This window comes from Canis aureus, chromosome 35 (genome assembly GCF_053574225.1).
Source record: "Canis aureus isolate CA01 chromosome 35, VMU_Caureus_v.1.0, whole genome shotgun sequence".
NCBI lineage: Eukaryota > Metazoa > Chordata > Mammalia > Carnivora > Canidae > Canis > Canis aureus.
The window spans coordinates 6,403,059-6,430,481 of NC_135645.1; the positions used below are offsets into that span (position 1 = coordinate 6,403,059).

General features: G+C 37.2%; 1 protein-coding gene and 1 long non-coding RNA gene across 11 annotated transcripts in view; one reads left to right on the forward strand and one right to left on the reverse strand.

Annotated features, from left to right (window-relative positions):
• The window catches only part of LOC144305482 (uncharacterized), a 30,670-nt gene extending 10,670 nt beyond the window's left edge, over positions 1-20,000 (reverse strand). For 2 of the 3 annotated variants that reach the window (XR_013372481.1, XR_013372482.1), the window contains exons 1-3: positions 19,909-20,000; positions 15,107-15,295; positions 4,201-4,389 (exon numbers count right to left, since the gene is read on the reverse strand). This is a non-coding gene — a long non-coding RNA (uncharacterized LOC144305482). Of the gene's footprint in view, positions 1-4,200; positions 4,390-15,084; positions 15,296-19,908 lie in introns of those variants that run through there. The other variant, XR_013372483.1, reaches the window with a different exon arrangement.
• GOLGB1 (golgin B1) overlaps positions 1-27,423 on the forward strand; it is a 90,634-nt gene that overhangs the window by 40,529 nt on the left and 22,682 nt on the right. For all 8 annotated transcript variants that reach the window (XM_077884325.1, XM_077884317.1, XM_077884324.1 and 5 more), the window contains 4 exons: positions 2,741-2,855; positions 6,110-6,183; positions 9,017-14,202; positions 15,220-17,131. In XM_077884325.1, coding sequence (XP_077740451.1) covers positions 2,741-2,855; positions 6,110-6,183; positions 9,017-14,202; positions 15,220-17,131 — 7,287 coding nt within the window. The remainder of the gene's footprint in view (positions 1-2,740; positions 2,856-6,109; positions 6,184-9,016; positions 14,203-15,219; positions 17,132-27,423) is intronic.

Genomic DNA, 27,423 nt, shown 5'->3' on the forward strand with positions numbered 1-27,423 from the left:
TTTAGGATCTTATGACTGGTTTTGAATACTTAGATTAGATAGTACCTTGGTGTAGTTTTTTGTTTCTTGTGCTTGGAGTTCTTGGAGCCTTTTGAATCTTTGTGTTTATAGTTTTCATCAGGTTGGAAAATTTTCTGCCATTAATTAGTAAACTATTTTTTTCTGATTCTCTCGCCTCTTTTGGGGATTCCATTCACACATATAGTAGATTACTTGAAGTTTTTCCAGAACCCACTGACACTTATCTAAAAATGTTTTTATTTTGCTTTTATTCCTGAAAGGTATTTTGTACTGGTTATGTAATTCTGGATCGACAGAATTCAGGACTTTAAAGATTGTGTTTTATTATTTTCTGGCCTATAATTTTCTTCCAACAATTGGTCAAATTACTCAAATTATTATTCTCTATGTAAAGTACCATTTTTTTCTTGGATGATTTTAAGATTTTATCTTTGTGACATACTTAGTTGTGGTTTTCTTCTGTAATTTTCTCACTTAGCTCTTGTTGAACTTTTTTTTTTAAGATTTTTTTAAAAATATTATTTATTTATTTATTCACGAGAGACACAGAGAGAGGCAGAGACACAGGCAGAGGGAGAAGCAGGCTTCATACAGGGAGCCTGACGCGGGACCCGATCCCAGAACCCCGGGGATCGTGCCCTGAGCCAAAGGAAGACACTCAACCGCTGAGCCACCCAGGTGTCCCTTTTTTTAAGATTTTATTTATTTATGAGAGACACACAGAGAGAGGCAGAGACACAGATGGAGAAGCAGACTCCCCACAGGGAGTCTGATGTGGGACTTGATCCCAGGACCCTGGGATCATGCTCTGAGCTGAAGGCAGATGCTCAACCATTGAGCTGCCCAGGCATCCCTGTTGAACTTTTTAATAAATTTATATTTGGGAAAATTTTTGCCATTATTTCTTCAAATAAGTTTTTTCCTCCATTATGTCCTTGCTCTCCTATGGCACTCCAATTACAAATATATTGAACCTTTTATTTTTCTCATAAGTTCCTGAGGGCTCTGTTCACTTTTCTTTTTTTTTCTTTTTTTCAAACTTCAGATTGGATAATTTCTGTTGATCTGTCTTCAAGTTCACCAAGACTTTCTTCTTTCATATAGGTTCTACTTAAAAATTTTTCATTTCAGGTCTTCTGCTTTTTAGTTCTAGAACTTCTGAGTAGTTCATTATTTTATAGTTTCTTTGTATTACTACAATTCCCTATCTTTTTGTTCATTATGAGGATACTTTCCTTTACATTGTGAGCATACGTGTAATAGCTTTATTAAAATTCTTTTTTTTTTCTAGTTCTAAAATCTGTATCATTTTGTGCTTCATCTTTGTTGATTATGTTTTCTCTTGAGAATAGGTGTGACGTTCCCTGTTTGTGTGGTGAGTGATTTTGTATTCTAACCTGAATATTGTGAAAGTTTTGTTCATAATATTCTCTTTTTTTATTTCTAAAACTCTCAGGAGTTTTTATTACTTTTTAAAAGCCAGTAATTTGGTGCCTGGGTCAGTTAAGCATCTGCTTTTGTCTCAGGTCATGATCTCAGGGTCCTGGGATCATGCCCTGCATCAAGCTCCCTGTCCAGCTGGAATCCAGCTTCTCCTTCTGCTCCTCCTCCCCTCCCCACTTGTACTCTCTTCCTGTCTCATTCTCTTTCAGTCAAATAAATAGAATCTTTTTTTTTTTTTTTTTTAAAGAACAATAATTTGTATTCACACCATCGGCTCTGGCCTATGGTGGGCAGCCATTCAAAACTCAGTTATTTTTGCCCTAGCTCTTCTGTTTTGAGTCAGCCTTACAAATGCATAGTTAATTGTTTAGCCAGTGATTGGGCTAAGTTTATGCCTAGAATTTAGGGCTCCTTCATGGTGATTTTTTTCTCCTTCTTTGATTTCCCCTCTTACAGTCTAGCAGCTGCGGTTGTCCCAGTCTTTCTAGTTTTTCAGGCTCTCATTCTGCAGCTTTTCTACCCGTATTTTACTTGCTGTAAATAGCTTGTAATGTAAACTGGGAACTTCCCTCAGGATAAAAATCATAGGATCCTTTAACTCATGTCTTGCCATTTCTTTAAACATCAAATGACAATTTAGGACTGAGTGAACTGAAAAGACCCTCAAGGCTCAAAAATTCTACACTTTTATGAAGAATCGTATAGAATAATCCCCTTGGAGAAGAACAACATATGAAACGACATACAACTAAGGATGTGTCATAATTAGATAAATGGTTTTCCATTTCCTTACTAGGAAAACCAAATCAATATGGATGCATTAATGAAGCACAAGATAATTTTTATTATTCTTGGAAAAAACAAAAACAGTTATGGCTCTTCTTTTCCTAAAGGTTACATGTTAACTTTTGTTCCTGTTCTTTGGGAGTCTCCCTTCATATTTAGTTTCCTATAAGAGACTGACCTTATTATCCAGTGGCATTAATCAAAGTTTATGGACCTGAAAATCTTTTTTCTTATGCAACAGACTTGAGATTCTTTGTAATCCAGAGTCCATTTTTAAATTTGAAAGCCAATGAACTAGAAGTTTGTGTGAAAGATTTTCTGTCTTCTGGTAAAAAAAACATTACTTTAAAGATGCAGATAAGCAGATGCCATTTTAAAAGTATTTTCATAGCTGGAGAACTTTTAGAAGACAAAAATGCAGGGCCTGTCTTGGCATTAATGTGAGAGTTTTCACTAAGAATCATTAATTTGTTGTCTTTCTACAATTTAGGCCGTCAATGAGGAGAATATTGCCTTTTTGAAGAAGAAAGTGGTAGAACTAGAGAATGAAAAGAAAGCTTTGCTTCTTAGTTCTATAGAGCTGGAAGAGCTGAAAGCTGAGAATGGTATGTATAAATGACAACTGTAATTCTCTGTCTTCTTAGCTCACATGTACCTCTGCTTTTATCACTATACATATATAACATATAGATTTCTGGATTCTATGACAATAAAGATCTTAGCACAGATGGTAGTTATTGAAGATAGCATTAATACACAATAAACAAAGCACCATGTCCGTGTTTATGTAAGTATAACATTTTATATTATGGGATATGCTGCAGGATGTCTGTATTATATTTACTTCGGAGTGGTCAAGGGATCTTTTCAGGAGCATGGCTTGAATAGGAACTAATGGAACTAATAAGAGGGTGAATTTTTAAATAGCAAAATGAAGAAAGAAAGGACATTCCTGGTAATAAATTTTGGGGATGAGATAACAGAGATCACTATAAATAAAGGTCCAAAAGTAGAAAACATTTTGGATTTTGCTAATACTAATATACTACTTAGAGCCCTATCCCTTTCCCTGAGCCAGGCTAATTCTTAATCATCTTTTAGGCCTCAACTAGGATATTATGTTTTTCAGAAGTTGACCCTGTGATCCTTGTCAGTTGGATTAAATTTTTGCGCCTCACTAACATTCTTGACTTTCCTTTAACATTGTATTAAAATCATCTGTTTATGTTTATATTTTATAAACTCTTCAGAGATAAAGTATAAGCCTTTCAAGGGTAGGAACCATTTTTCTTTTTCACCTTTGATTTACCTTTTACCAAGAACTAGTGCAGTCCTTGGCAAATAGTGGCTGCCAAATAAAATTTTGTTGGATTGAACTACAAAAACAGCATTTTGTTCTGGTAGACTATGTGTGAATAATAAAGAAAAAAGACATAACTTCCTTTTACTCATCACTTACTTCACAAGAACCTTAATGGTTATAGTAACATGTAGTTAATAGTGCATTAATGATCTATTTTATCCATGATAAACTACACTACTGTACAGCTTTATCTTCGAAGAGTGAGAATGAATACCAAATAAAGTTTGTAAAGACAGTATTTCCACCTTAACCACTTTTCAATTCTACTTAGCTCAAAACACTGGGGATTATGTATCTTTGTTAGACAAAGATATTCTCACCATTGTTGATACATAACGCCGCAAATTCAGCTCATTATTCAACCCACTTAAAGCACTTTTTTGAGACCTTATCCATGATGCTTATTTTGCAGTTTTGCAAACAATGCTTATCACTGTCATGTAGCTTGTTATAGTTTAGAGGTGTTACAAGTTCCATTCTCTTTGCTTTTTCCTGCAGGGATCACTGGCCTTAAGATTTTCTGTATTGGTTTTTGTGTTTGGTGTCAGGTTACTTGTGCTTTGTGTGTCATACTTTGTTCAACTCACCTTTTGTACTTCCATTTCTGCCACTGTACCTCTTCCCCAAATAATCTTGTGAGGTGTTTGAACACATCATATACCATTTTGAATTCATTTGTTTCTTGAGTTGTCATTCATTCATTTAACAGATTTCTGGGGTACCTGTTCTTTGTGCCAGGAAGTAATCTAGTTGCTGCAGATGCTGCCCTGAATATACTAGAGAGGAAGAGAGGAAGATAGGCCATAAATAAGTATATAACTATTAGGATAAAAATAAAATAGGTAAGTGCAAGTATGCATGGGGGAAGAGGAAAGCAGCATTAGAGTGATCACAGTAGCCCTCTCTGTTAACTTGAAACCTGAATGCTGGAAAGGGGACAGCCATGCAAAGAGGCTGAGCAAGGAACATTCCAAGCAGAGAAAAGAGCAATGCAGATTATCATGAGATCTGAATAAATTTGATATGTTTGCAGACAGAAGTAAGACCAGTATTTTGGGAGTTGAGTGAACAAAAAGGGGAAGTGCAGAAGAGGAGATTGTAGAGTAAGTGGGGTAAACTCATGAGAGCCCATGTAGGTCATGTTAAGACACCTAGATGTAGTGTAAAAAATATGTGCTTATTTTCCTTTAATATATCTATCTTAGCTTCTCAAGAGAGTATAAACTTCTTGGGGGCATATTAATAATCAGTATTTTTGTTCTCCAAGGTATACTTTTTTTTTTAATTATTAAATTCAGTTAGCCAACATATAGTACGTCATTAGTTTCAGATGTAGTTTTCAGTAATTCATCAGTTGCATATAACATCCAGTACTCATCACATTATGTGCCCTCCTTAATGCCCATCCCCTAATTAGCCCGGCCCCCCACCCACCTACTACCCTTTTTAAATGTATGCATTAAAATAGAACATGGGATAGAACTTGGGAGACTGGATTATGATCCCACCTCTCTGTGAAATAGCTTTAGGTCATGTCATTCTTTGTTTCCTTATATTTTCACTGAGGAGATGGATAGCTCTGTTCTAGTGCTAAACTTTTTTTTTTTTTTTTTAAGATTTTATTTATCTATTTGACAGAGAAAGTGAGTGAAAGAGAACACAAGCAGGGGGAAAGGCAGAGGGAGAAACAGGCTCCCCACCGAGTCAGGAGCCTGATGTGGGGCTCGATCCCAGGACCCCGGGATCATGACCTGAATGCAAGGCAGATGCTTAACCAACTGTGCCACCCAGGTGCCTCTAGTGCAAAATTTGACATCTTTATGAAAGAATATTGAAGACATTTATGTGCTATATTAATGTAAAACATACACACACACACACACATATATATATATATATATATATTTTTTTTTAAGATTTACTTATTTTTGGGAAAGATAGAGTGTGCATGTGAGCAGGCAGAAGGGTGAAGGGAGAGGGAGAGAGAATCTCAACCAGACTCCCCGCTGAATGCAGAGCCCAGTGCAGGGCTCAATTCTAGGACCCTGAGATCATGACCTGAGTGGAAATCAAGAGTTGGCCGCTTAACTGACTGAGACCCCCAGATGCTTCTAATCCTAATGTAAGATGTATATTATGAATACAGTAGCATTATTGATAAACCAAAGCAGACTTATCACCCTAGAAGTCCCAAATTATACCACAAAAATAGCTGCTACTTCTGGTGTCCTTCTCCTTTAAAACCCTCCACTATTTATATACTTCACTCAGATTAATTATTACCTAGCACCATTCTTTTTTTTTACCATTCTATCTTATATCTCATCTTCTCTTGCCACTTTTTTTTAATAACATAAACCTTTTATCTTCACAAAATTATATTTCTTTCCTCTTGATTATTTCATGCATCTCAGATAGCCTCATACACAATCATGCCTCTGTTTTCTCAAATACTCTACATAAATCATCTAAGGATATTTATTTTGTGACTTTCAGAAAAACTATCTTCTCAGATTACTCTCTTGGAGGCTCAGAATAGAAGTGAAGAGGCAGATAGAGAAGTCAGTGAGGTAAGTGATATGTTCTTAAAATAACCAAAATGTGAACTAGATCAAGAGGAATTAGCTTCAAACCTAAATGTTTCTGCAATTTTCTGATGTTGACTGAGCATTACATTACCTAGAAAGTGAGATCTATTTAAGAAAGTCATAATGGTTATTATTTCCCATTTAGTCTTCCTCATTTCTGAATATTTGGATTTTTTAAATTTGTCTTGAACCAGAATGCAAGTACAGTAGCCACTTATTTGGGATTTGAGAATCCCTTTCTCATAGTGCATTATTTATCTCAAATTCTTTGCCCATCTCAGAAAAGTTTCGCAGTAAGATTAGACAAAATCTCTAGTTCCCCTCCATTAAATTGGTATAGGTTCATTTTAGATTCTATTAAAAAGGGAATTTTTGAAGAATGGTGCTTTTTATAACCTGAAAATTACCACAAGAAATGTGGTTCTTTAATATTCTGTTGATTTAAGATTATTGTTAGCTGTATTATGTTTAAGTACCTTTATTCTTCCAATCAAGAAGTCAGTGATAGAGTCATAAGTGGACTGGAGGAATAATATAACTTTTTTTAACAGAAGTATCGCTAAAAAAGGTATCTGCTTAATTATTATATTAGAATTCTTAAAAGAAACCAAATAGGAAGTATGTATATATGTAGAGAGATTGATTTTAAGGGAATTGGCTCATGCAATTGTAGAAGCTGGCAAATCCAAAATCTAAAGGGTAGGTAGGCCAGCAGGCTAGAGACCCAAGGAAGAGTTACAGTTTCAAGTCTGAAGGCAGTCTGCTGGCAAAATTCCCTCTGTTTGGAGGTGGTCAGTCTTTTTTTTTTTTTTTGGTTAAGGCTTATAGCTGATTGGATGAGGCCCACCTATTTTTATGGAGGGTAATCTACTCAAAGTCTACTGATTTAAATGTTAATCTCAGCTAAAAAAAAATACCTTCAGAGAAGCATCTAGAATAATATTTGACCAAGTATCTGGGTACTGTGCCTTAGCCAACTTGACAATTAAATTAACCACTACTTTTGTATTCAGTATCTTTTCATGGGGCTACTGACTCTGTTCACAAAATTGGCAAAAGGAAACTAAATTTTGAAAGTTGTAGCATTATATGGATACTGGCAGAATAAAAATGAATCTTGTTTGACCACTCAGGTACTTAATGTGGGGCTTAGAGCTCTAGTGTCTAATGAAAACAAGATAACGTAGATCGAAAAGAGGAACAGATAAGAAAGATGGTAATCTCTTAAGAAAAAGAAAAACAATACCAAAAAGGAGAACAAATAAACAGAGAATAATGAATGAATGGGAAAAAAAAATATACAGAAATTGCAAAAGGAAAGGTGCCTAAGATAATCCTTCGAGATAAGAGAAAATGAGTAGAAAAAGTTCATAGAATGTGTAAGCTCAGCCAAAAGGGGAAGACTAGTATTAGAAAAAAGTAATGAGAGTGGCAAAAAAAAAAAAGTACTCTGGTTCTCTGTCTTATAGTGGGTAACTTTGATTTTTCACTTGAACCAAAAAGTTGATTGAATTCTATAGGTATTGTAGGGAGTAACAGAGGGTGTGACCAAAGGAAGGAGGAGAGTGAATGAAGTAGCATGACAGAAAAGAGGAAATAAGTATACTTAAGGCGAGAGAGAGAGAGAGAGAGAGAGAGAGAGAGAGAGAACGAGAACAAAAAAGGAATTACATAGAAGTCTTCTGGCAGAAGTGATACCTTGACTATATTAGGTCTTTAACGTATACAGAGATGGATAAAATAAGAATGTGATATGAAGAAGTTATAAAGGAAATTTTTTTTGTGCTTAAATTCTGTGTTTAGTTTTAGTCTCCAGAAATTTGAGTATGAATGCAGAGAGCAAAGAATTTTGAATGATTAAAAATGATGCTTATGAAAATGATCACCTTTCTTTAAATAATTTTGAAATGATGAATATTTTTTTCTTATTCAGTGGCTGAAAATGTTACCAACATAATAGCATATACTCATTGAATACTTGCTATATGCCAGTTTTTGCTAGTAAATGGCGGAACTCAGATGTGAATTTAGGCAATTGAGCTATAGAGCTTGTACTCTTGGCCACTACATTATTTGACAATCCTATGTTTTTTTTTTTCTTCCTATAAAATTGGATTTTTTCTGGGAAAAAAATGATGCTGTTGGCAAAGGTGGAGATTTTATTGTGTACACTATCCCCAAACTCATTTAGTAAAATTCTAATGAAATTCATCATCATTGAAATAATGTATATGGATTGAGCAGTGTAACACAGTTGTTTTTGTAATAATGTAATTATTTTGTCAAACAAATCTGTAATTTCTTACCCAAGCCTCAGCAGAGCTCCTTTTTTGATTATCTGATGGTGCTAATTTATCTTAACCTACTTGTTTGATAATCTCCTATCTGGTAATGGCTATCTTATTTACTAGTTCCATCTCAGTGGATAGCTTAGGAAAAAGAATGTTATAACTTCCTTTTTGGTATGAGATGAAACAAAATTTAATCCATTTCCTGCTTCTCTTTTAAGTAGTTCTTAAAAGAAACACATAGGAATTTTAATCCAAAGAAAAAAAAAAGTTTATCAAGTAAGGGATATCCAGAAAAGGAGTTCTAGGTTACCATAGGTGTTATGAATGTGGCTTGACCTCAGTAGGATTGACAGGGTACACTCAGAAGTCCAATTTGGGAAATAAAAACTGATTTTAAAAGTATTTAGCAGTTTTATGGTAGGAAGTTTGAACTAGAAAGTTGCAGGTTTTGAAAAATGCATGAAATCCAAGTTTTTCTTACAAGACATCTGACTGAGGCTTTTCTTTCTTTTTTTAAAAAATAGACCAGTGTTGTTGATGTTACCAGGCTCGACAGGAGCAGCTCTTCTGCTGAAGAAAGTGGACAGGATGTCCTAGACAACACATTTTCTCAGAAACATAAAGAACTGTCAGTTTTACTGTTGGAAATGAAAGAAGCTCAAGAAGAGATTGCATTTCTTAAGTTGCAGCTCCAGGGGAAAAAGGCCGAGGGGGACCCTGAGGTCCCTGACCAGAAAGAAATGAAGCAGACAGAGAGTGAAGGAATACCTACAGTTAGCACGAAAATATTGCCTGAAGATACAGGGCAACATTTTCCTTCAATGCCACATGAAGAAAGCAGTCTTCCAACAGTTGAAAAAGAAGAGCAGATGAGTACTAAACATCAAAATAGAACATCTGAGGAAATACCTTTAAATGACACCGGGATGGAATTAAAATCAACGAAGGAAGATGGTGTTGACAAACCCCCTGCTGCTGTACCAGGAATTTGTCAGTGTCATCAGGATGAGTTGGAAAGGCTAAAAAGGCAAATTTCAGAGCTTGAGATAAGCTTTCGTAAAGCAGAAGAAATCTACGAGGAAAGTTTAGATGAGAAAGCTAAGGAAATCAGCAACCTAAACCAGTTGATTGAAGAATTGAGGGAAAATGCTGAAAACACCAACAGTGCATTCACTGCTTTGTCTGAAGAAAGAGACCAGCTTCTTTCTCAAGTGAAGGAACTTAGTGTGGTGACAGAACTGAGGGCTCAGGTAAAACAACTGGAAGTGAACCTTGCAGAAGCAGAAAGGCAGAGAAGATTTGACTATGAAAGTCAAACGACTCATCACAACTTGCTTACTGAACAGATCCACAGTCTCAGCATAGAAGCAAAATCTAAAGATGTGAAAATTGAAGTTTTACAGAATGAACTGGATGATATACAGCTTCAGTTTTCTGAACAGAGTACACTGATAAAAAGCCTGCAAAGCCAGCTGCAGAAGAAGGAGAATGAAGTGCTGGAAGGAGCAGAACGTGTGAAGGATATCTCAAATAAGATGGAAGAACTTTCCCAAGCTCTTTCACAAAAGGAACTTGAAATAGCAAAAATGGATCAACTCTTATTAGAGAAAAAAAGAGATGTGGAAACCCTCCAACAAACTATCCTGGAGAAGGATCAGCAAGTGACAGAAATCAGCTTTAGTATGACTGAGAAAATGGTTCAGCTTAATGAAGAGAAGTTTTCTCTTGGGGTTGAAATTAAGACTCTTAAAGAACAGCTGAATTTATTATCCAGAGCTGAAGAGGCAAAAAAAGAGCAGGTAGAAGAAGATAAAGAAGTTGTTTCTGGCCTTAAACAGAATTATGATGAGCTAAGCCCAGCAGGGCTCCTAAGTAAAGAAGAACTTCAGCATGAATTAGATCTTGTAAAGAAAGAAAGTGAACAGAGAAAGAGAAAGCTCCAGGCAGCTCTTATTAACAGAAAGGAACTTCTGCAGAGAGTCAGTAGATTAGAAGAGGAATTGGCCAAAGTGAAAGATGAATCTACAAAAGAGATCCTGTTCAATGAGCGTGAGAAGAAGGAAATGGAGGAAGATAAAGAAAGCAAAAAAGGCTCAGAAAAATGTGTGACTGCTAAGTGCCAAGAAATAGAAATTTCTTTAAAACAGACCATATCTGAGAAAGAGGTGGAATTAGAACATGTAAGGAAGGATTTAGAAGAAAAGGTAGCCACTGAAGAAGAGTTACAGGCTGTGATCAAACAGATGAATCAGAACTTGCAAGAAAAGACAAACCAAATAGACTTGCTGCAAGCGGAAATCATTGAAAACCAAGCAGTTATCCAAAAGTTAACCACAGGTAACAAGGACGTAGGTGATGGAGACTCAGCAGTGCCTGTAAAAGAAACAGTGGCGATCAGCCCACCTGGTGCAGGTAGTGGAGAACGCTGGAAACCAGAACTGGAAGAAAAGATACTGGACCTTGAAAAAGAAAGAGAGCAACTTCAAAAGAAGCTACAGGAAGTGTTAACCTCTCGAAAGGCGATTCTACAGAAGGCACAGGAGAAAGAAAGACATCTTAGGGAGGAGCTCAAGCAACAGAAAGAGGAGTATAATCGCTTACAAGAACAGTTTGATGAGCAGAGCAAGGAAAATGAGAACATTGGAGACCAGCTAAGACAACTCCAGATTCAAGTAAAGGAGTCTGTAGACAGAAAACTCCTGGGCATTGACCAGCAGGATCCAGACTCTTGCACTCAAAGTTTAAAAGAACCTTTATTCAAAACCGCAGAGCAGCAACCTGCTCAACTTGTTTCAGAATCTGACTTGGTTTCTCATCCTAGAGATGCAGATTCTCTGCAAGGCAGTACTTCTGTTGCCCAGATTAAGACCCAGCTGAAAGAGATAGAGGCTGAGAAAGAGGAGTTGGAATGGAAGGTTAGTTCTGCAACAAGTGAGCTTACTAAAAAATCCGAAGAGGTATTTCAGTTACAAGAGCAGATAAATAAACAAGGTTTGGAAATCCAAAGTCTGAGGACAGCATCCCATGAAGCTGAAGCCCATGCAGAAAGCCTGAGACAAAAATTGGAAAGCAGCCAGCTAGAAATTGCTGGATTAGAACATTTAAGAGAATTACAGCCTGAACTAGATGAACTGCAAAAACTCATAAGCAAAAAGGAAGAAGAAGTTAGATACCTTTCTGGACAGCTTAATGAGAAAGAAGAGGCCCTTATGAAAGTACAGACAGAGATAATGGAACAAGAGGATTTAATCAAGGCTCTGCGTACACAGCTGGAAATGCAAGCTAAAGAACATGATGAGAAGATAAAGCAGTTACAAGTGGAACTTTGTGAAATAAAGCAAAAACCAGAAGAGACTGGAGAAGAAAGTAAAGCAAAGCAACAAATACAGAGGAAACTACAAGCTGCCCTTATATCCCGAAAAGAAGCACTAAAAGAAAACAAAGGTCTCCAAGAAGAGTTGTCTTTGGCCAGAGATACTATTGAACATCTCACTAAGTCTCTGGCAGATGTGGAAAGTCAAGTTTCTACTCAAAATAAAGAAAAAGATATGTTCTTAGGAAAGCTAGCTCTTCTTCAGGAAGAAAGAGACAAGCTCATTACAGAAGTGGACAGATCTTTAATGGAAAATCAAAGTCTCAATGGCTCTTGTGAAAGTCTGAAATTAGCTCTGGAGGATCTTACTGAAGACAAGGAAAATTTAGTGAAGGAAATTGAATCTTTGAAATGTTCTAAGATTGCAGAAAGCACTGAGTGGCAAGAGAAACACAAGGAGTTACAAAAAGAATATGAAATTCTTCTGCAGTCCTATGAGAATGTCAGTAATGAGGCAGAAAGGATTCAGCATGTCGTGGAAACTGTGAGGCAAGAGAAGCAAGAACTGTATGGCAAGTTAAGAAGCACAGAAGCAAACAAGAAAGAGGCAGAAAAGCAATTGCAGGAAGCTGAACAGGAAATGGAAGAAATGAAAGAAAAAATGAGAAAGTTTGCTAAATCTAAACAACAGAAAATCCTAGAACTGGAAGAAGAGAATGACCGGCTTAGAGCAGAGGTACACTCCACAGGCGGTACATCTAATGATGGTATGGAAGCACTTCTTTCTTCCAATTCCAACTTGAAAGAGGAACTAGAAAGGATCAAAACAGAGTATAAAACCCTTTCTCAAGAGTTTGAGGCTTTAATGACCGAGAAGAACTCTCTAAGTGAAGAGGTTCAAGATTTAAAGCATCAGGTAGAAAGTAATGTAATCAAACAAGGTAGCCTAGAAGCCACTGAGAAACATGATAACCAAAGGGATGTCATTGAAGGAGCAACACAGTCTGTCCCAGGTGAATCTAATGAGCAAGACTCTCAGAACACGAGCACAAGGCCTGAAGATTCAGAATCTGTTCTATCAGAAAATAGTGCCAAGAAGCTTGAAAGTGAGAATGTCAGCCCACGTGATGAAATTAATAACTACCTTCAGCAGATTGATCAGCTCAAAGAAAGAATTGATAAGTTAGAGGAAGAGAAGCAGAAAGAAAGGGAATTTAGCCAGACTTTAGAAAGTGAGAGAAGTGGTTTACTGAGTCAAATATCAGCAAAGGACAATGAACTAAAAGTGCTTCAGGAAGAAGTAACCAAAATAAACCTATCAAATCAGCAAATACAAGAAGAACTTGCCAGAGTTACCAAGCTAAAGGAGACAGCAGAAGAAGAGAAAGATGATTTGGAAGAGAGGCTTATGAATCAATTAGCAGAACTTAATGGAAGCATTGGGAATTACTATCAGGATGTTACAGATGCCCAAATTAAAAATGAGCTACTAGAATCTGAAATGCAGAACCTTAAAAAGTGTGTGAGTGAATTGGAAGAAGAAAAGCAGCAGCTAGTCAAAGAGAAAACTAAGGTGGAATCAGAAATCCGAAAGGAATATTTGGAGAAGATACAAGGTGCTCAGAAGGGACCTGGCAATAAAAGTCATGCAAAGGAACTTCAGGAGCTCTTAAAAGAAAAACAACAAGAAGTAAAGCAACTGCAGAAGGACTGCATCAGGTACCAAGAGAAAATTAGTGCTCTGGAGAGAACTGTTAAGGCCCTAGAATTTGTTCAGACTGAGTCCCAAAAAGATTTGGAAATAACCAAAGAAAATCTGGCTCAAGCCACTGAACACCGCAAGAAGGCAGAAGCAGAATTGGCTAGCTTCAAAGTACTGCTAGATGACACTCAGAGTGAAGCGGCAAGGGTCCTAGCAGACAATTTCAAATTGAAAAAGGAACTTCAGTCAAACAAAGAATCAGTAAAAAGCCAAATGAAACAAAAGGATGAAGATCTGGAGCGAAGACTGGAGCAGGTAGAGGAGAAACACCTGAAAGAGAAGAAGAACATGCAAGAGAAACTGGATGCTTTGCGGAGAGAAAAAGTCCACTTGGAAGAGACGTTTGGGGAGATTCAGATTACTTTGAACAACAAAGACAGGGAAGTTAAGCAACTTCAGGAAAACTTGGATAGTACTGTGGCCCAGCTTGCAGCTTTCACGAAGAGCATGTCTTCCCTCCAGGATGATCGAGACAGGGTGATAGATGAAGCCAAGAAATGGGAGAGGAAATTCAGTGATGCTATTCAAACCAAAGAAGAAGAAATTAGACTCAAAGAGGAGAATTGCAGTGTTCTAAAGGATCAACTTCGGCAGATGTCTATCCACATGGAAGAATTGAAGATCAACATTTCCAGGTAAATGGGTAACTTTTTAGCTCTTCTAAAAGTAACTGAAGGCAAAGAAAGTCTCTATGTTTTATTCCTTTTACTATAAAGGGACTAATTTTGTCTTAAATTTCCCTAGAAGCTATATTCTCTTTCACTCCTGACTCTGGAATTTTTTTTTTTTTTGGCACTGACTTTTGGCTAGTATGAAGGGGAAAAATCCATGTCTGCTTCTCTTCCCATCTTTTCATTGAGAGATCTGTTTGCTTTCTCCCTTTCTTTTCATTTTCATTTCCACTATCTTTGTCTGGATTTTTATTGTGGTACTCCCAAGTGATTGCTTTAGACTCTTTCATTCATTCGTTCATTTATGGATTTTATTTATTTATGAGAGACAGAGAGAGGTAGACACACAGGCCGAGGGAGAAGCAGGCTCCATTCAAGGAGCCTGATGTGGGACTCGATCTCAGGATGAGCCGAAGGCAGACGCTCAACCACTGAACCGCTGAGCCACCCAGGCATCCTTGCTTTAGCCTCTTAAATGATCTCCTCTTTTCCCTGTATTTGATACCAATTCATACTGCATGAGAGTTATTGTCTTCTAACTTCAATTTTACATTACTTTTCAAGCTCAGGAACTAACATTGCCCCCAATACTGGGTACTCCTCCACTTTTAATAGGATTTTTCTCCTCTGGTTTCCTCAAGGTCTGTAATTCCAAGATTATTCCTTTAAGGAGCTAGACATGAGCTTGTCTGGTGCAAAGTAAAGTAAAACAGGAGAAAAAAACTGCTTTTTAGAGTGATACAGAGTCATGTTACTAAAATAAACAACATACTTTGGAGTTTTATGACTTAAATACCCTTAGATGCACTATACTTTCAATACAGAACATCCAGTAGAACTAACCTCTTTTCATTAAAAGGATAAGTACCTTTAATTATGAATACTGATTTGTCTGTAGGTCTCAGTAATGTTGTATATATTCCTTAGGCACCAAGTAGTTTTTCCTTGTTATCTAATTAATAATTGTCTCTTTTTTTCCAGGCTTGAACATGACAAGCAGATTTGGGAGTCCAAGGCCCAGACAGAGGTTCAGCTTCAACAGAAGGTCTGTGATACTCTGCAAGGGGAAAACAAAGCACTTTTGTCCCAGCTAGAAGAGACTCGACAACTGTACCACAGTTCTCAGAATGAATTAGCTAAGTTGGAATCAGAACTTAAGAATCTCAGAGACCAGTCAATGGATTTAAATAACTCTTTAGAAAAATGTAAAGAAAATAAAGAAAATTTGGAAGGGATTATAAAGCGGCAAGAGGCTGATATCCAGAATTGTAAGTTCAATTATGAAAAGCTAGAGACGGATCTTCAGGCCTCCAGGGAACTGACCAGCAAGCTGCATGAAGAATTAAACATGAAGGAGCAGAAGATTATAAGCCTGCTTTCTGCCAAGGAACAGGCAATCCAAGTAGCTGTTGCTGAACTGCATCAGCAACATAATAAAGAAATTAAAGAATTGGAAAACCTGTTATCCCAGGAGGAAGAGGAGAATGTTGTCTTAGAAGAGGAGAACAAAAAAGCTGTTGATAAAACCAACCAGCTTATGGAAACACTGAAAGCCATCAAAAAGGAAAATTTGCAGCAGAAGGCTCAGTTGAATTCCTTCGTTAAATCCATGTCTTCCCTCCAGGATGACCGAGATCGCATCGTAGGTGACTACCAACAGCTGGAAGAGCGACATCTCTCTGTCATCTTGGAAAAAGATCAACTCATCCAAGACGCTGCTGCTGAGAATAACAAACTTAAAGAAGAAATTCGATGCTTGCGAAGTCATATGGATGATCTCAATTCTGAGAATGCCAAATTAGATGCAGAACTAATCCAATATAGAGAAGACCTGAACCAAGTGATATCAAGAAAGGACTGCCAGCAAAAACAACTCCTTGAAGCTCAACTTCAGCAGAATAAGGAGCTGAAAAGTGAATGTGCCAAATTGGAAGGAAAGCTGAAGGAGGCTGAGGAAGCAAAGGAGGATCTTTGGAGGTCCTCTCTTGCTCTAGAGGAGGAGAAACAAGGTTTGTCTAAAGAGATTGAGAGCTTAAATGTATCTGTATCCCAACTAAAGAGACAGTTGACAGCCTTGCAAGAAGAAGGAACTTTAGGAATATTTCAGACCCAGTTAAAAGTAAAAGAAGAAGAAGTACAGAAGTTAAGTACTACCCTTTCTTCCTCTCAGAAGAGAATTACAGAACTGGAAGAGGAATTGGTTCATGTTCAGAAGGAGGCTGCCAAGAAGGTGGGTGAAATTGAAGATAAACTGAAGAAAGAATTGAAGCATCTTCATCATGATGCAGGGATAATGCGAAATGAAACAGAAACTGCAGAAGAAAGAGTGGCAGAGCTGGCAAGAGATCTGGTGGAGATGGAACAGAAATTACTCTCAGTCACCAAAGAAAATAAAGATCTCACCGCACAAATCCAGTCTTTTGGGAGGTCTATGAGTTCTCTACAAAATAGCAGAGATCATGCCAAGGAGGAGCTTGATGAACTGAAAAGGAAATATGATGCCAGTCTGAAGGAGCTGGCACAGCTGAGAGAACAGGGCCTCTTAAGCACAGAGAAAGACACTCTTGTCTCTAAAGTTGCCCTTTCAGTGAACTCCACTGAGGATAACAGCTTGCCTCACCTTGAGAAACTTAACCAACAGCTTCTGTCCAAAGATGAGCAACTACTTCACTTGTCCTCACAACTAGAAGATTCTTACAACCAAGTGCAGTCCTTTTCCAAGGCTATGGCCAGTCTACAGAATGAGAGAGATCACCTGTTGAATGAACTGGAGAAATTCCGCAAGTCAGAGGAGGGGAAGCAGAGGTCTGCAGCCCAGCCTGCAACCAGCCTAGCTGAAGTCCAGAGTTTAAAGAAAGCTATGTCATCACTCCAAAATGACAGAGACCGATTAGTGAGTGTCTGGTTCTCTTTCCGATCTTTGTTTGAGGGTTTTTGAACCTTTATTTATTTTTTTAAAAGATTTATTTATTTATGAGAGACAGAAAGAGAGAGAGGCAGAGACACAGGCAGAGGAAGAAGCAGGCCTGCCACAGGGAGCCCGATGTGGAACTCCATCCAGGATCCCAGGGTCATGCTCTGGGCCAAGGGCAGATGCACAACCGCTGAGTCACCCAGGTGTCCCATGAGCCTTTCTTTAAAAATGTTCGTTTCTATAGAAAAGGATGAGCACATTCTCACACATATCACCTGGGCATTTGAGGTCAGTGTTATACATCCCACAGTTTGTTTGGTCTTAGAGAAACACACAGACGTTGTTTAAATTACTTTAAATCTGCCATTACCATTTAAAAACAATAATGAATTTTCTTTGCACAAAACTCTCCATTGGTCATGAAAGGACTAAGAGGTGGAGGCTGTTTTATATATTTTATCCACACATGTAAATATTTCTAGAATTTGTCTTAGTTTAGTTGAAGGTATTGGGGTGATTCACAGTGACAGTTTAGCCTTTAGGTCATCTGGTAGAATTAAGGGTAGAGAGGACTCAGCTTATCTCATGTATAACTCAACCCTAATTTGTCACAAAAAAGAATAAATGTAAAAAGGGTTAATTTTAAAAAGTTTAATACCCAACTTGTTTTCAGTCTGAGAGAAAGATAAGAAGGATCTCTTATGCTAAAATTTTGCTTTTAGTAGGATGTAGTCATTTAATCCAGGTTTTTTTTCTAAGAACTTCCAGGTTATCAAGATTCAGAAACAAAAACTGGAACATTGTAAACCGCCAGGTCCCACTTCGTGAAATTACTGTTTTTCATGACAGTTCTTAACTCTGTTAAGGCCATGTACTTAGGTGAAATAAGAAATAAATTGAGCTTCAAAAGGCTGGATTTTCCATTAAAAAGTGACCAGTGTCCAGAATATGAAAATTCTAGTTAAGATTAGCCTGAATAAAAAGATCATTGCCCCTAACTAAAAAGTCTTGTTCTAATTTTTCTTTTTCTTTATAGGCAATGTATTCATTCATTACACTTAATATCCAGTATTTATAGAAAATTTTTTCACTTTTGTAATCTGAACAGAGCCCCACTTTTTCAGCAATACAATGGTTTTGGCAGCAATACAATGTATACATATTTGTTTATATCTTAAAAATAGTTCTAGTTCAGGAGACTTTGTCCTAGAAGCTAAACCTTTTTTGTTGTTGTTGCTTTCAGAATGTAAATACAAAAGGTTTTCATCAGGACAGTATGTATGTCAAAGCTGTAGTTTATAGCATCCAGGATTTGATTATTTTCAAAGTCAGAATCTTTTTCCTGGAAGTTATTAGGTTAGATTTTGAATTGACAAGGTTTCATCTAGTGAATTGCTTTTCTTTTCTTATCTATTATAAACACTGGGGCAAAACTTGCTATCTCTCAACCCTTTCTATCTCTCAGTCCCCATTCCTCATTTTTGTCCGCTGGATAGTTATAAGACAAGTCAGCATGTTTTTATTTTTGTATTTCTAAACCTATAGTAATGTTGTTCTATTCCCGAAGGCTCATAACTATCTATGACTTTATTTCATTTATCATCAAGGTCTGTTACTTTATTCATAATGAGCCTCAACTCTCTCTTTTCCATTCCATCATCGACATCTTAGCGTAAGTTCTTAACACTGTATGCTTAACTGTTGTGATATGGCTTCTAGTTTGTCACCTTTCCAGTATATTTTATACACTATCACTGAATAAATCTGAAGTTCTGCTTTCTTATTACAGTACTGCTCAAAAACCTTTAAAAGTTGTATTATCTCTGGAATAGGCTTAGATTCAAACTTCTTAGTCTGGCTTTTGAGACCCTTAATTTGTCCAGGTCCTTCTTTCCAGCCTTCCTTTTTACTGCTCCCTAACTCATATTCTTCATTGCAGCTGAACTTATCTGCTCATTATGTAGTAATCCTGTCTCGTACTTCCATATTACCATCCTCTGAACCAAAATGTCCTCTTGATTTTCCTTTTTTTGGGCAAATATTTCCCACTATTTAAACATCATCCTTGAGCTCAAATTCTCTGGTTACATTTCCAGATCACTTGATTGCTCTAGGTACTTTCTCTAGTACTTTCTAGTACCCTCTGTACTTCTCTAGTACCATATTGTCTTGAGGTGTATATGTATATATGTCTATGTTTTTAAGTGTCATGTCTTATACTTGTTTGTATTTCCTGTGTTAGCATAGGAGTAATTTATATGTTAGGTAATCAACAATCGGTGGTCATTCTCTATTTTTGTGGTTGTTACTGAGAACACTCTTTTTTCCATTTTGTAAAACTGTCATGTAGGGGGGTTCTGGAAACATTTGTGACTGAAGCTTTTCTACCTGCCATAAATGAAATCCAAGGCAGAGTTATAAATCATGTGAAGGCCTGACAGTCTGTCTTGGTGATACTACTTATGAAGTCCACTGCAATCTGCTGAGGCCCTTCTGCATACTTTCAGAATATATCATTAACTGTCCATCAACCCTTTTCCGCATATCTTGTTCTCAGTCTGTGTCATGGGCATTGAAGTTTATAGTCTGTTACTGGCTACATGTATGATAAATATGGGAGCTATCCTTACATCAACCACTATCAGTTTAAACATTCAGCTTAGGCCAGCAGTTTATCACCTCTGCCCAACACTACACTCCTTTCCCCTCAGGACCACCCCCAGAAATGATTTAGATCTGAAAGAGATTTAGCTTACTTTGGTTCTCTTCTTCATTATTCAAGAGGAAGTTTCTCAAAGTCTGAGAGTCCAAGTGGCAGAGAATTAGCCCTGGGGATTCTACAATAGTGTCACAAACAACTCTGAAAACATTCTGGAATTTTCATATCTGTTTGAACTTCCTAAGGACTTTCCCATAATCAAATAGGGACTTAGGCAATTTCTACCTAAAGAGTAGAAAGCAAATCTCCAGAGCTGCATGTATTTACACTCATTTCGTTTTTTCTTTTTAAATTGTTTTTAAAAGCAGTTTAATTAATGTACAGTGTTATATTAGTTTCAGGTATACAATATAGTGATTCAGGAATTCTATACATTATTCAGTGCTCATCAGGATAAGTGTACTCTTAATCTCCTTTACCTGTTTCACCTACCCACCCACCCCCATGTCCCCTCTGGTAACCATCAGTTTGTTCTCTGTATTTAAAATCTGCTTTTTGCCTCTTTTTTTCTTTGATCGTTTGTTTCTTAAATTCCACATATGAATAAAATGATATCGTACTTGTCTTTCTCTGACTTACTACACTTAGTATCTAGACCCATTTTAGATCCATCCGAGTTATTGCAGATAGATTTCATTCTTTTCTGAGTAATAATCCACTATATATATACACCACATCTTTAACCATTCATCCGTGGATGGACACTTGGATTACTTCTGTAGGTTAGCTATTGTAAATAATGCTGCTATAAACATAAAATTCGTATCTTTTCCAATCAATATTTTTGTATTTTTTTGGTAAATACCAAATAGTGGAATTACTTAATCATATGGTAATTCTATTTTTAATTTTTTGAGGAAACCCCATACTGTTTTCCACAGTAGATGCACCAGTTGCATCTAGTTGCATTCTCATCAATAGTGCAAGAGAGTTCTTTTCTTCTGTATCCTTGTCAACACTTGTTTCTCACGTTTTTTCTTTTAGCCATGCTGACAGGTGTGAGGTCATACATCATTGTGGTTTTGATGTTCATTTTTCTTTGATGATTAGTGATGTTGAGTATCTATCTTATCCTGTGTCTTTTGGCCATCTGTATGTCTTTTTTGGAAAAATGTTCCTGTCTTCTGCCCATTTTTAAATTGGATTTTGTGTGTGTGTGTGTGTATAGAGTTTTTTTTAACAAAAGTTCTTTTTATATTTTGGATACTAAACCTTTAGTGGATATATCATTTACAAATACCTTCTGCCATTCAGTATATTTTCCTTTTTTGTTGATTGTTTCCTTTGTTGTACAGAAGCTTTTTATTTTGATGTAGTTCCAATAATTTATTATTTCTTTTGTCTCCCTTGCCTCAGGAGATGTATCAAGAAAGATGTTGCTAGGGCCAATACCAAAGAAATTACTGCCTGTGCTCTCTTCTAGGATTTTTATGGTTTCAGGTCTCACAATTAAGTCTTTAATCCATTTAGGATTTATTTTTGTATGTAGTGTAAGAAAGTTTCATTTTTTGCATGTAGCTGTCCAGTTTTCCATTCCATTCCCATTTCACCATTTGTTGAAGAGACTGTCTTTTTTCCATTACATATTCTTGTCTTATTTTTCATACATTAATTGACTAATAATCACAAGTTTGTTTCTGGGCTCTCTGTTCTGTTCCAATGATCTATATGTATAGTCTGTTTTTGTGTCAATACCAGACTGTTTTGACTAGTACAGCTTTGTAGTATAGCTTGAAATCTGGGATAGTGATACCTCTAATTTTGTTCTTTTTCAAGATTGCTTTGGCTATTCAGGGTCTTTAGTGGTTCCATACAAATTTTAGTATTTTTTCTAGTTTTGTGGAAAACAATGTTGGTATTTTGATAGGGATTGCATTTGATTATGGATTGCTTTGGGTATATTGACATTTTAACAATATTTACTCTCCCAATCCATGAATATGGAATATCTTTCCATTTGATTGTGTCATCTTTAATTTCTTTCATCAATGTTTTATAGTTTTCAGAGTACAGGTCTTTCACCTCTTTGGTTAACCTTATTACTACGTCTTTTATTATTTTTGGTTGCAATTTTAAGTGGGACTGTTTTATTAATTTCTCTTTCTGTTGGTTCATTATAGAGGCATGCAACAGATTTCTATGTATTGATCTTCTATCCTGCGACCTTATTGAATTCATTTATCAGTTTTAGTAGTGGTGGTGGTTTTGGTGGTGTCTTTATGGTTTTCTATATATAATATCATGTCATCTGCAAGTAATGAAAGTCTTCTTTCTTACCAGTTTGGATGCCATTTATTTATTTTTTTTCTTATCTGATTGCTGTGGCTAGGACTTCCAGTACAATGTGAAGAAAAGTGGTGAGAGGAAATCCTTGTGTTGTTCCTGACCTCAGGGGGAAAGCTCTCAGTTTTTTCCTCTGACTATGATGTTAGCTGTGGGTTTTTCATATAAGGCCTTTATTATGTTGAGATATGTTCCCTCTACACCTATTTTGTTGAGAGGTTTTTTTTTTTTAATCACGAATGGATTTTTTTTGTCAGATGCTTTTTATTTTCTTTTTTACTTTTAAAGATTTTATTTATTTATTCATGAGAGACAGAGAGAAAGAGAGGCAGAGACACAGGCAGAGGGAGAAGCAGACTTCACGCAGGGAGCCCGATGTGGGACTGGATCCCAGGACCCCAAGATCACACACTGAGCCACCCAGGTGTCCTGCTTTTTCTTACTTTATTGAAAAGGTCATATACTTCTTATCCTTTCTCTTATTGATGTGGTGTTTATTTATTTGTGCATATTGAAGCACCCTGCATCCCAGGAGTAAGTTCTACTGGATCATGATAAATGATTTTTTTTTTTTTTATGTCTTGTTGGATTTAGTTGCTAATACTTTATTTTTTTTTTTAATTTTTATTTATTTATTTATTTATGATAGTCACAGAGAGAGAGAGAGAGAGAGGCAGAGACACAGGCAGAGGGAGAAGCAGGCTCCATGCACCGGGAGCCTGATGTGGGATTCGATCCCGGGTCTCCAGGATCGCGCCCTGGGCCAAAGGCAGGCGCCAAACCGCTGCGCCACCCAGGGATCCCAGTTGCTAATACTTTGATGAGGATTTTTGCATCTACATACTTCAGAGTTGTTGACCTTTAATTCTCTTTTTTAGTGGTGTCTTTATCTGGTTTTGGAATCAGGAATGCTAACCTCATACAGTGAATTTGGAAGCTTCCTTCCACATCTACTCTTTGGAATAGTTTAAGAAGAACAGGATTAATTCTTCTTCACATGTTTGATAGAATTCACTTGTGAAACCGTCTTGTTTCTTGGGAGTTTGTTGATTACTGATTCAGTTTCTTTGCCGATTATCAGGCTATTCACATTTTCTATATTTCCTGCTTTAGTTTTGGTAGATTAAATGTTTCTAGGAATTTATCCATTTCTTCCAGGTTGTCCAATTTGTAGACATATAATTTTTCATAATAATCTCTTTGTATTTCTGTGGTATCAGTTGTTATTTCTCCTCTTTCATTTCTGATTTTGAGTTCTCAAAGGCTCACTTGCATGCCCTCTGTCCCTCCCTCCCTCCCTGCCTCTCTTTTTGATGAGTCTAGCCAACATTTTATCCATTTTATTGATATTTTCTGGGAACTGGTCCCTGGTTTCATTGATCTGTCCTGTTGTATTTTTAGTTTCCCTTTTGTTTCTTTCTGCTCTAATCTATTATTTCCCTCCTACTAGTTTTGGGTTTTGTTTGTTCTCTTTCTGGCTCCTTTGGGTGTAAGATTAAGTTGTTTATTTGAGATTTTTATTGCTTCTTGAGGTAGGCCTGTATTGCTGTAACCTTCCCTCTTAGAACCACTTTTGCTGCCTTCCAAAGATTTTAGGTTGTTGTGTTTTCATTTTCATTTGTCTCTGTATTATTTGATTTGCTGTTTGATTTCTTGGTTGACCAACTCATTAGTAGCATGTTATATCATCTCCGTGTATTTGTGTTCTTTCCAAATTTTTTTCTTGGGATTGATTTCTAATTGTATAGCATTATCAGAAAAGATGCAAGATATGACTTCTGTCATTTTGAATTTGTTGAGACTGGTTTTCTAGTCAACATTAGTAGTCCTTTCGGGAGAATTTTCCATGTGCACTTGAAAAGAATGTGTGTGTTCCACTGTTTTAGGTTGGAATGTTCTGAATATACCTGTTAGATACATCTGGTCTAGTGTGTCATTCAAAGCCACTGTTTCCTTGTTGATTTTATGTTTGGATGATCCCTCCATTGCTTTCAGTGGAGTGTTAGTCCCTTACTATTACTGTATTACTCTCAGTTACTTGTTTTATGTTTGTTGTGAGCTGCTTTGTCTGTTTGGGTGCTTCCATATTGGGTGCATAAATATTTACAGTTGTTACATGTTGTTGGGTTGTTCCCTTTATGATTATGTAGTGTCTTTTGTTTCTAAAATTACTATCTTTATTGCTACCCTAGCTTTCTCTTGAAATCCATTTGCATGATAAATGTTTCTCCATCCCCCTCATTTTCAATCTGCAAGTGTCTTTAGGTCTGAAATGAGTCTTGCATACAGTATATAGATGGGTCTTGCTTTTCTGTCACCCTATGTTTTTGGATTGGAGGGTTTAGTTCGTTTACATTCAAAGTAAATATTGATAGGTATGTATGTATTGCTCTTTTGTTACTCATTTTACAGTTGTCTTGTAAATTTTCTCTGTTCCTTCTCTATCTCTTCTCTCATGGTTTGCTGGCTTTCTTTAGTGATGTGCTTGGACTCCTTTATCTTTTGTATATCTAGTGCCAGTTTCTTGATTTGTGGTTACCTTTGGGCTTGTATATAACATCCTATGGGTATAACAATCTGTATTAAGTCGAATGTTGCTTAAGTTTGAACCCATTCTAAAAGAACCAAAATTTACTCCTCTCACCTCCATGTTTTAGGTATAGTGTCATACTTCACATATTTTTATTTTGCGAAACCCTTGACTAGTTATTCTAGAGATACTTAATTTTCCTGCTTTTGTGGTTCCTACTTTTCTTATTCCTGCTTATGGTCTTTCCTTGCCACTGGAAGAATCCCCTTTAAAATTTCTTGTAAGGCTATTTTAATGGTGGTATTTGGGAATACATTCATTTGTATGTGTTCCCAAACAATGTATTCATTTGGGAAACTCTTTATGTCTTCTATTCTGAATGACAACCTTGCTGGATATATTTTGATTGCATTTTTTTTTTCTTTCAGCACTTTGAGTATATCATGCCTGCAAACTTTCTGCTGAAAAATCAGCTGATTTCTTTGTGGGCTTTCTTGTATGTACTGTGTTCTTTTCTCTTGCTGCTTTTAAAATGCTTTACCATTACTTTTTGCCATTTTAATTACTATGTGTCTTGATGTGCACCTCCCTGGGTCAGTTTTTTGGAGGGCTCTCTGTGCTTCCTGGATCTAGATTTATGTATCTTTCCCCAGATTAGGGAAAATTTCCACTATCATTTTTTTAAAAGATTTATTTTTTCATTCATGAGAGACACCAAGAGAGAGGCAGTGACATAGAGGGGGAAGCAGGCTCCCTGCTTCCTGGGATCACGCCCTGAGCCAAAGGCAGATGCTCAACCACTGAGCCACCCAGGTCCCAAAAGCATATTCTCTTATTAGGACTATGCTAAATTCATAAATTAACTTAGGGAAAACTGATACCTTCATGGCATTACTTATCCAAAAACAGGGTATCTTTCTATTCACTAAAATCTATTTTTGTCCTTTCCTGGAAAGTGTGAGTTTTTGTTTTGTTTTTTGTTTTTATTGAAGTTTGATTTGCCAACATATAGTATAACACCAGTGCTCATCCCATCAAGTGCCCTCCTTAGTGATTGTCCCCCAGTTACTCCAACCCCCCACCACCTCCCCTTCCGCAACCCTTTGTTTATTTCCCAGAGTTAGGAGTCTCATGGTTTGTCTCCCTAATTTTCCCCACTCATTTTCCCTCCTTTCCCTTATAATCCCTTTCACTATTTCTTATATTCCCCATATGAGTGAAACCATATGATGATTGTCCTCTGTTTGACTTAGTTCACTCAGCATAATGCCCTCCAGTTCCATCCACGTCAAAGCAAATGGTGGGTATTCGTCCTTTCTAATGGCTGAGTAATATTCCATTGAATATATAGACCACATCTTCTTTATCCATTCATCTGTGGAAGGACATTGAGACTCCTTCCAGTTTGCCTATTATGGACATTGCTGCTATAAACATTGAGGAGCAGGTGTCCCGGCATTTCACTGCATCTGTATCTTTGGGGTAAATACCCAGTAATGCAATTGCTGGATTGTAGGGTAGCCTTATTTTTAACTCTTTGAGGAACCCACTATTATTTCTTCAAATAAATTTTCTGCCCCCTTTCTCTCTCTTCTTCTGGGATTTGTATAATGCAAATGTTACTTTTGAAGATGTTGCTGAGTTCCCTTAATCTGTTCTTATTCTTTATTAATCTTTTTTCTTCTTCCTGTTCAGCTTGATTGTTTTCCATTACTCTGTCCTCCAGGTTACTAATCTGTACTTCTCTTATCTCTGTTGTATGATTTATTCTCTCTAGTGTATTTTTAATTTCATGTGTATATGTTAGGAAAGTCAGCAACATCAATTCAGCTGTTGCAAGTAGCAGCCTTATAAAGAAGAGGTCCTGTGGTTCTCTGTAGTGCAGTCTCCCTTGTTAACCAGAACCCGGCACTTCAGAAGTATCTTATTTGTGTTGTTGCACCCTCCTGTTTTGGCTAAGCTGTGTTTGCCTGTAGTTCGGTCATCAGCAGGGGCTCCCTTTGCCCTTTGTATGCAGAATTCAGTCCATGTTTTGTTAATGGGCTACTTTGGGGCTGCCTTGGGCTTGAATTAGGTAAGACCAAGTATTTCTTGGATCTCTGGTTGCACCAAGCTGCAGGGTGCTCTCACTGTGTTATCCCACTGAAGGCTTTTGTTGGGTAGGGCCTACAGTCAGACCAGATGTCTGCTCCCAGCCCACTGGTAAGGCTGCAAACTACTGTGTGTAGTTGTCTTCCCCCTCTCCCTTGGACAGGAGTCACTTTGGAGTGGTACTGGCCCCTGTTGGGGCTGCTTGCACAATGCCACACCTGTGGCACCACTTTGAATATACACCTGGTAAGACCAGGTTGGAGGGGGTGAGTCTGGAGAAGAACCCAGCAGGGGGGTGGACTGTTAGCAATCCCCGTGGAGAGTATTTGTCCTCTCCTTGTACCTGCAGGTGTCTGCATATTTAGGCTGAGGGGCAGGAGGGAAATGGTGCCCAGCAGCTCTTTTGTTCTTGAAGAAGTCTCCCAAAAATCCCTGACCCTCCAGCACACACTCTGAGATTAATAAATAAATCTCCTTCCTGTGTACCCCAGGCATTTTCCAAAATGCTTCTTTTATGGTACATCTCAGGAGGACTGTTTGTTGTGCTGTCTGTTTATTGATAGGGACTCCGTTTCCTCTTGCCCCCCAGCTCTCCCAGAGCCAAGCCGCTCATTTTTAAAGATCCAGATCTAAAACTCTAGATATTAA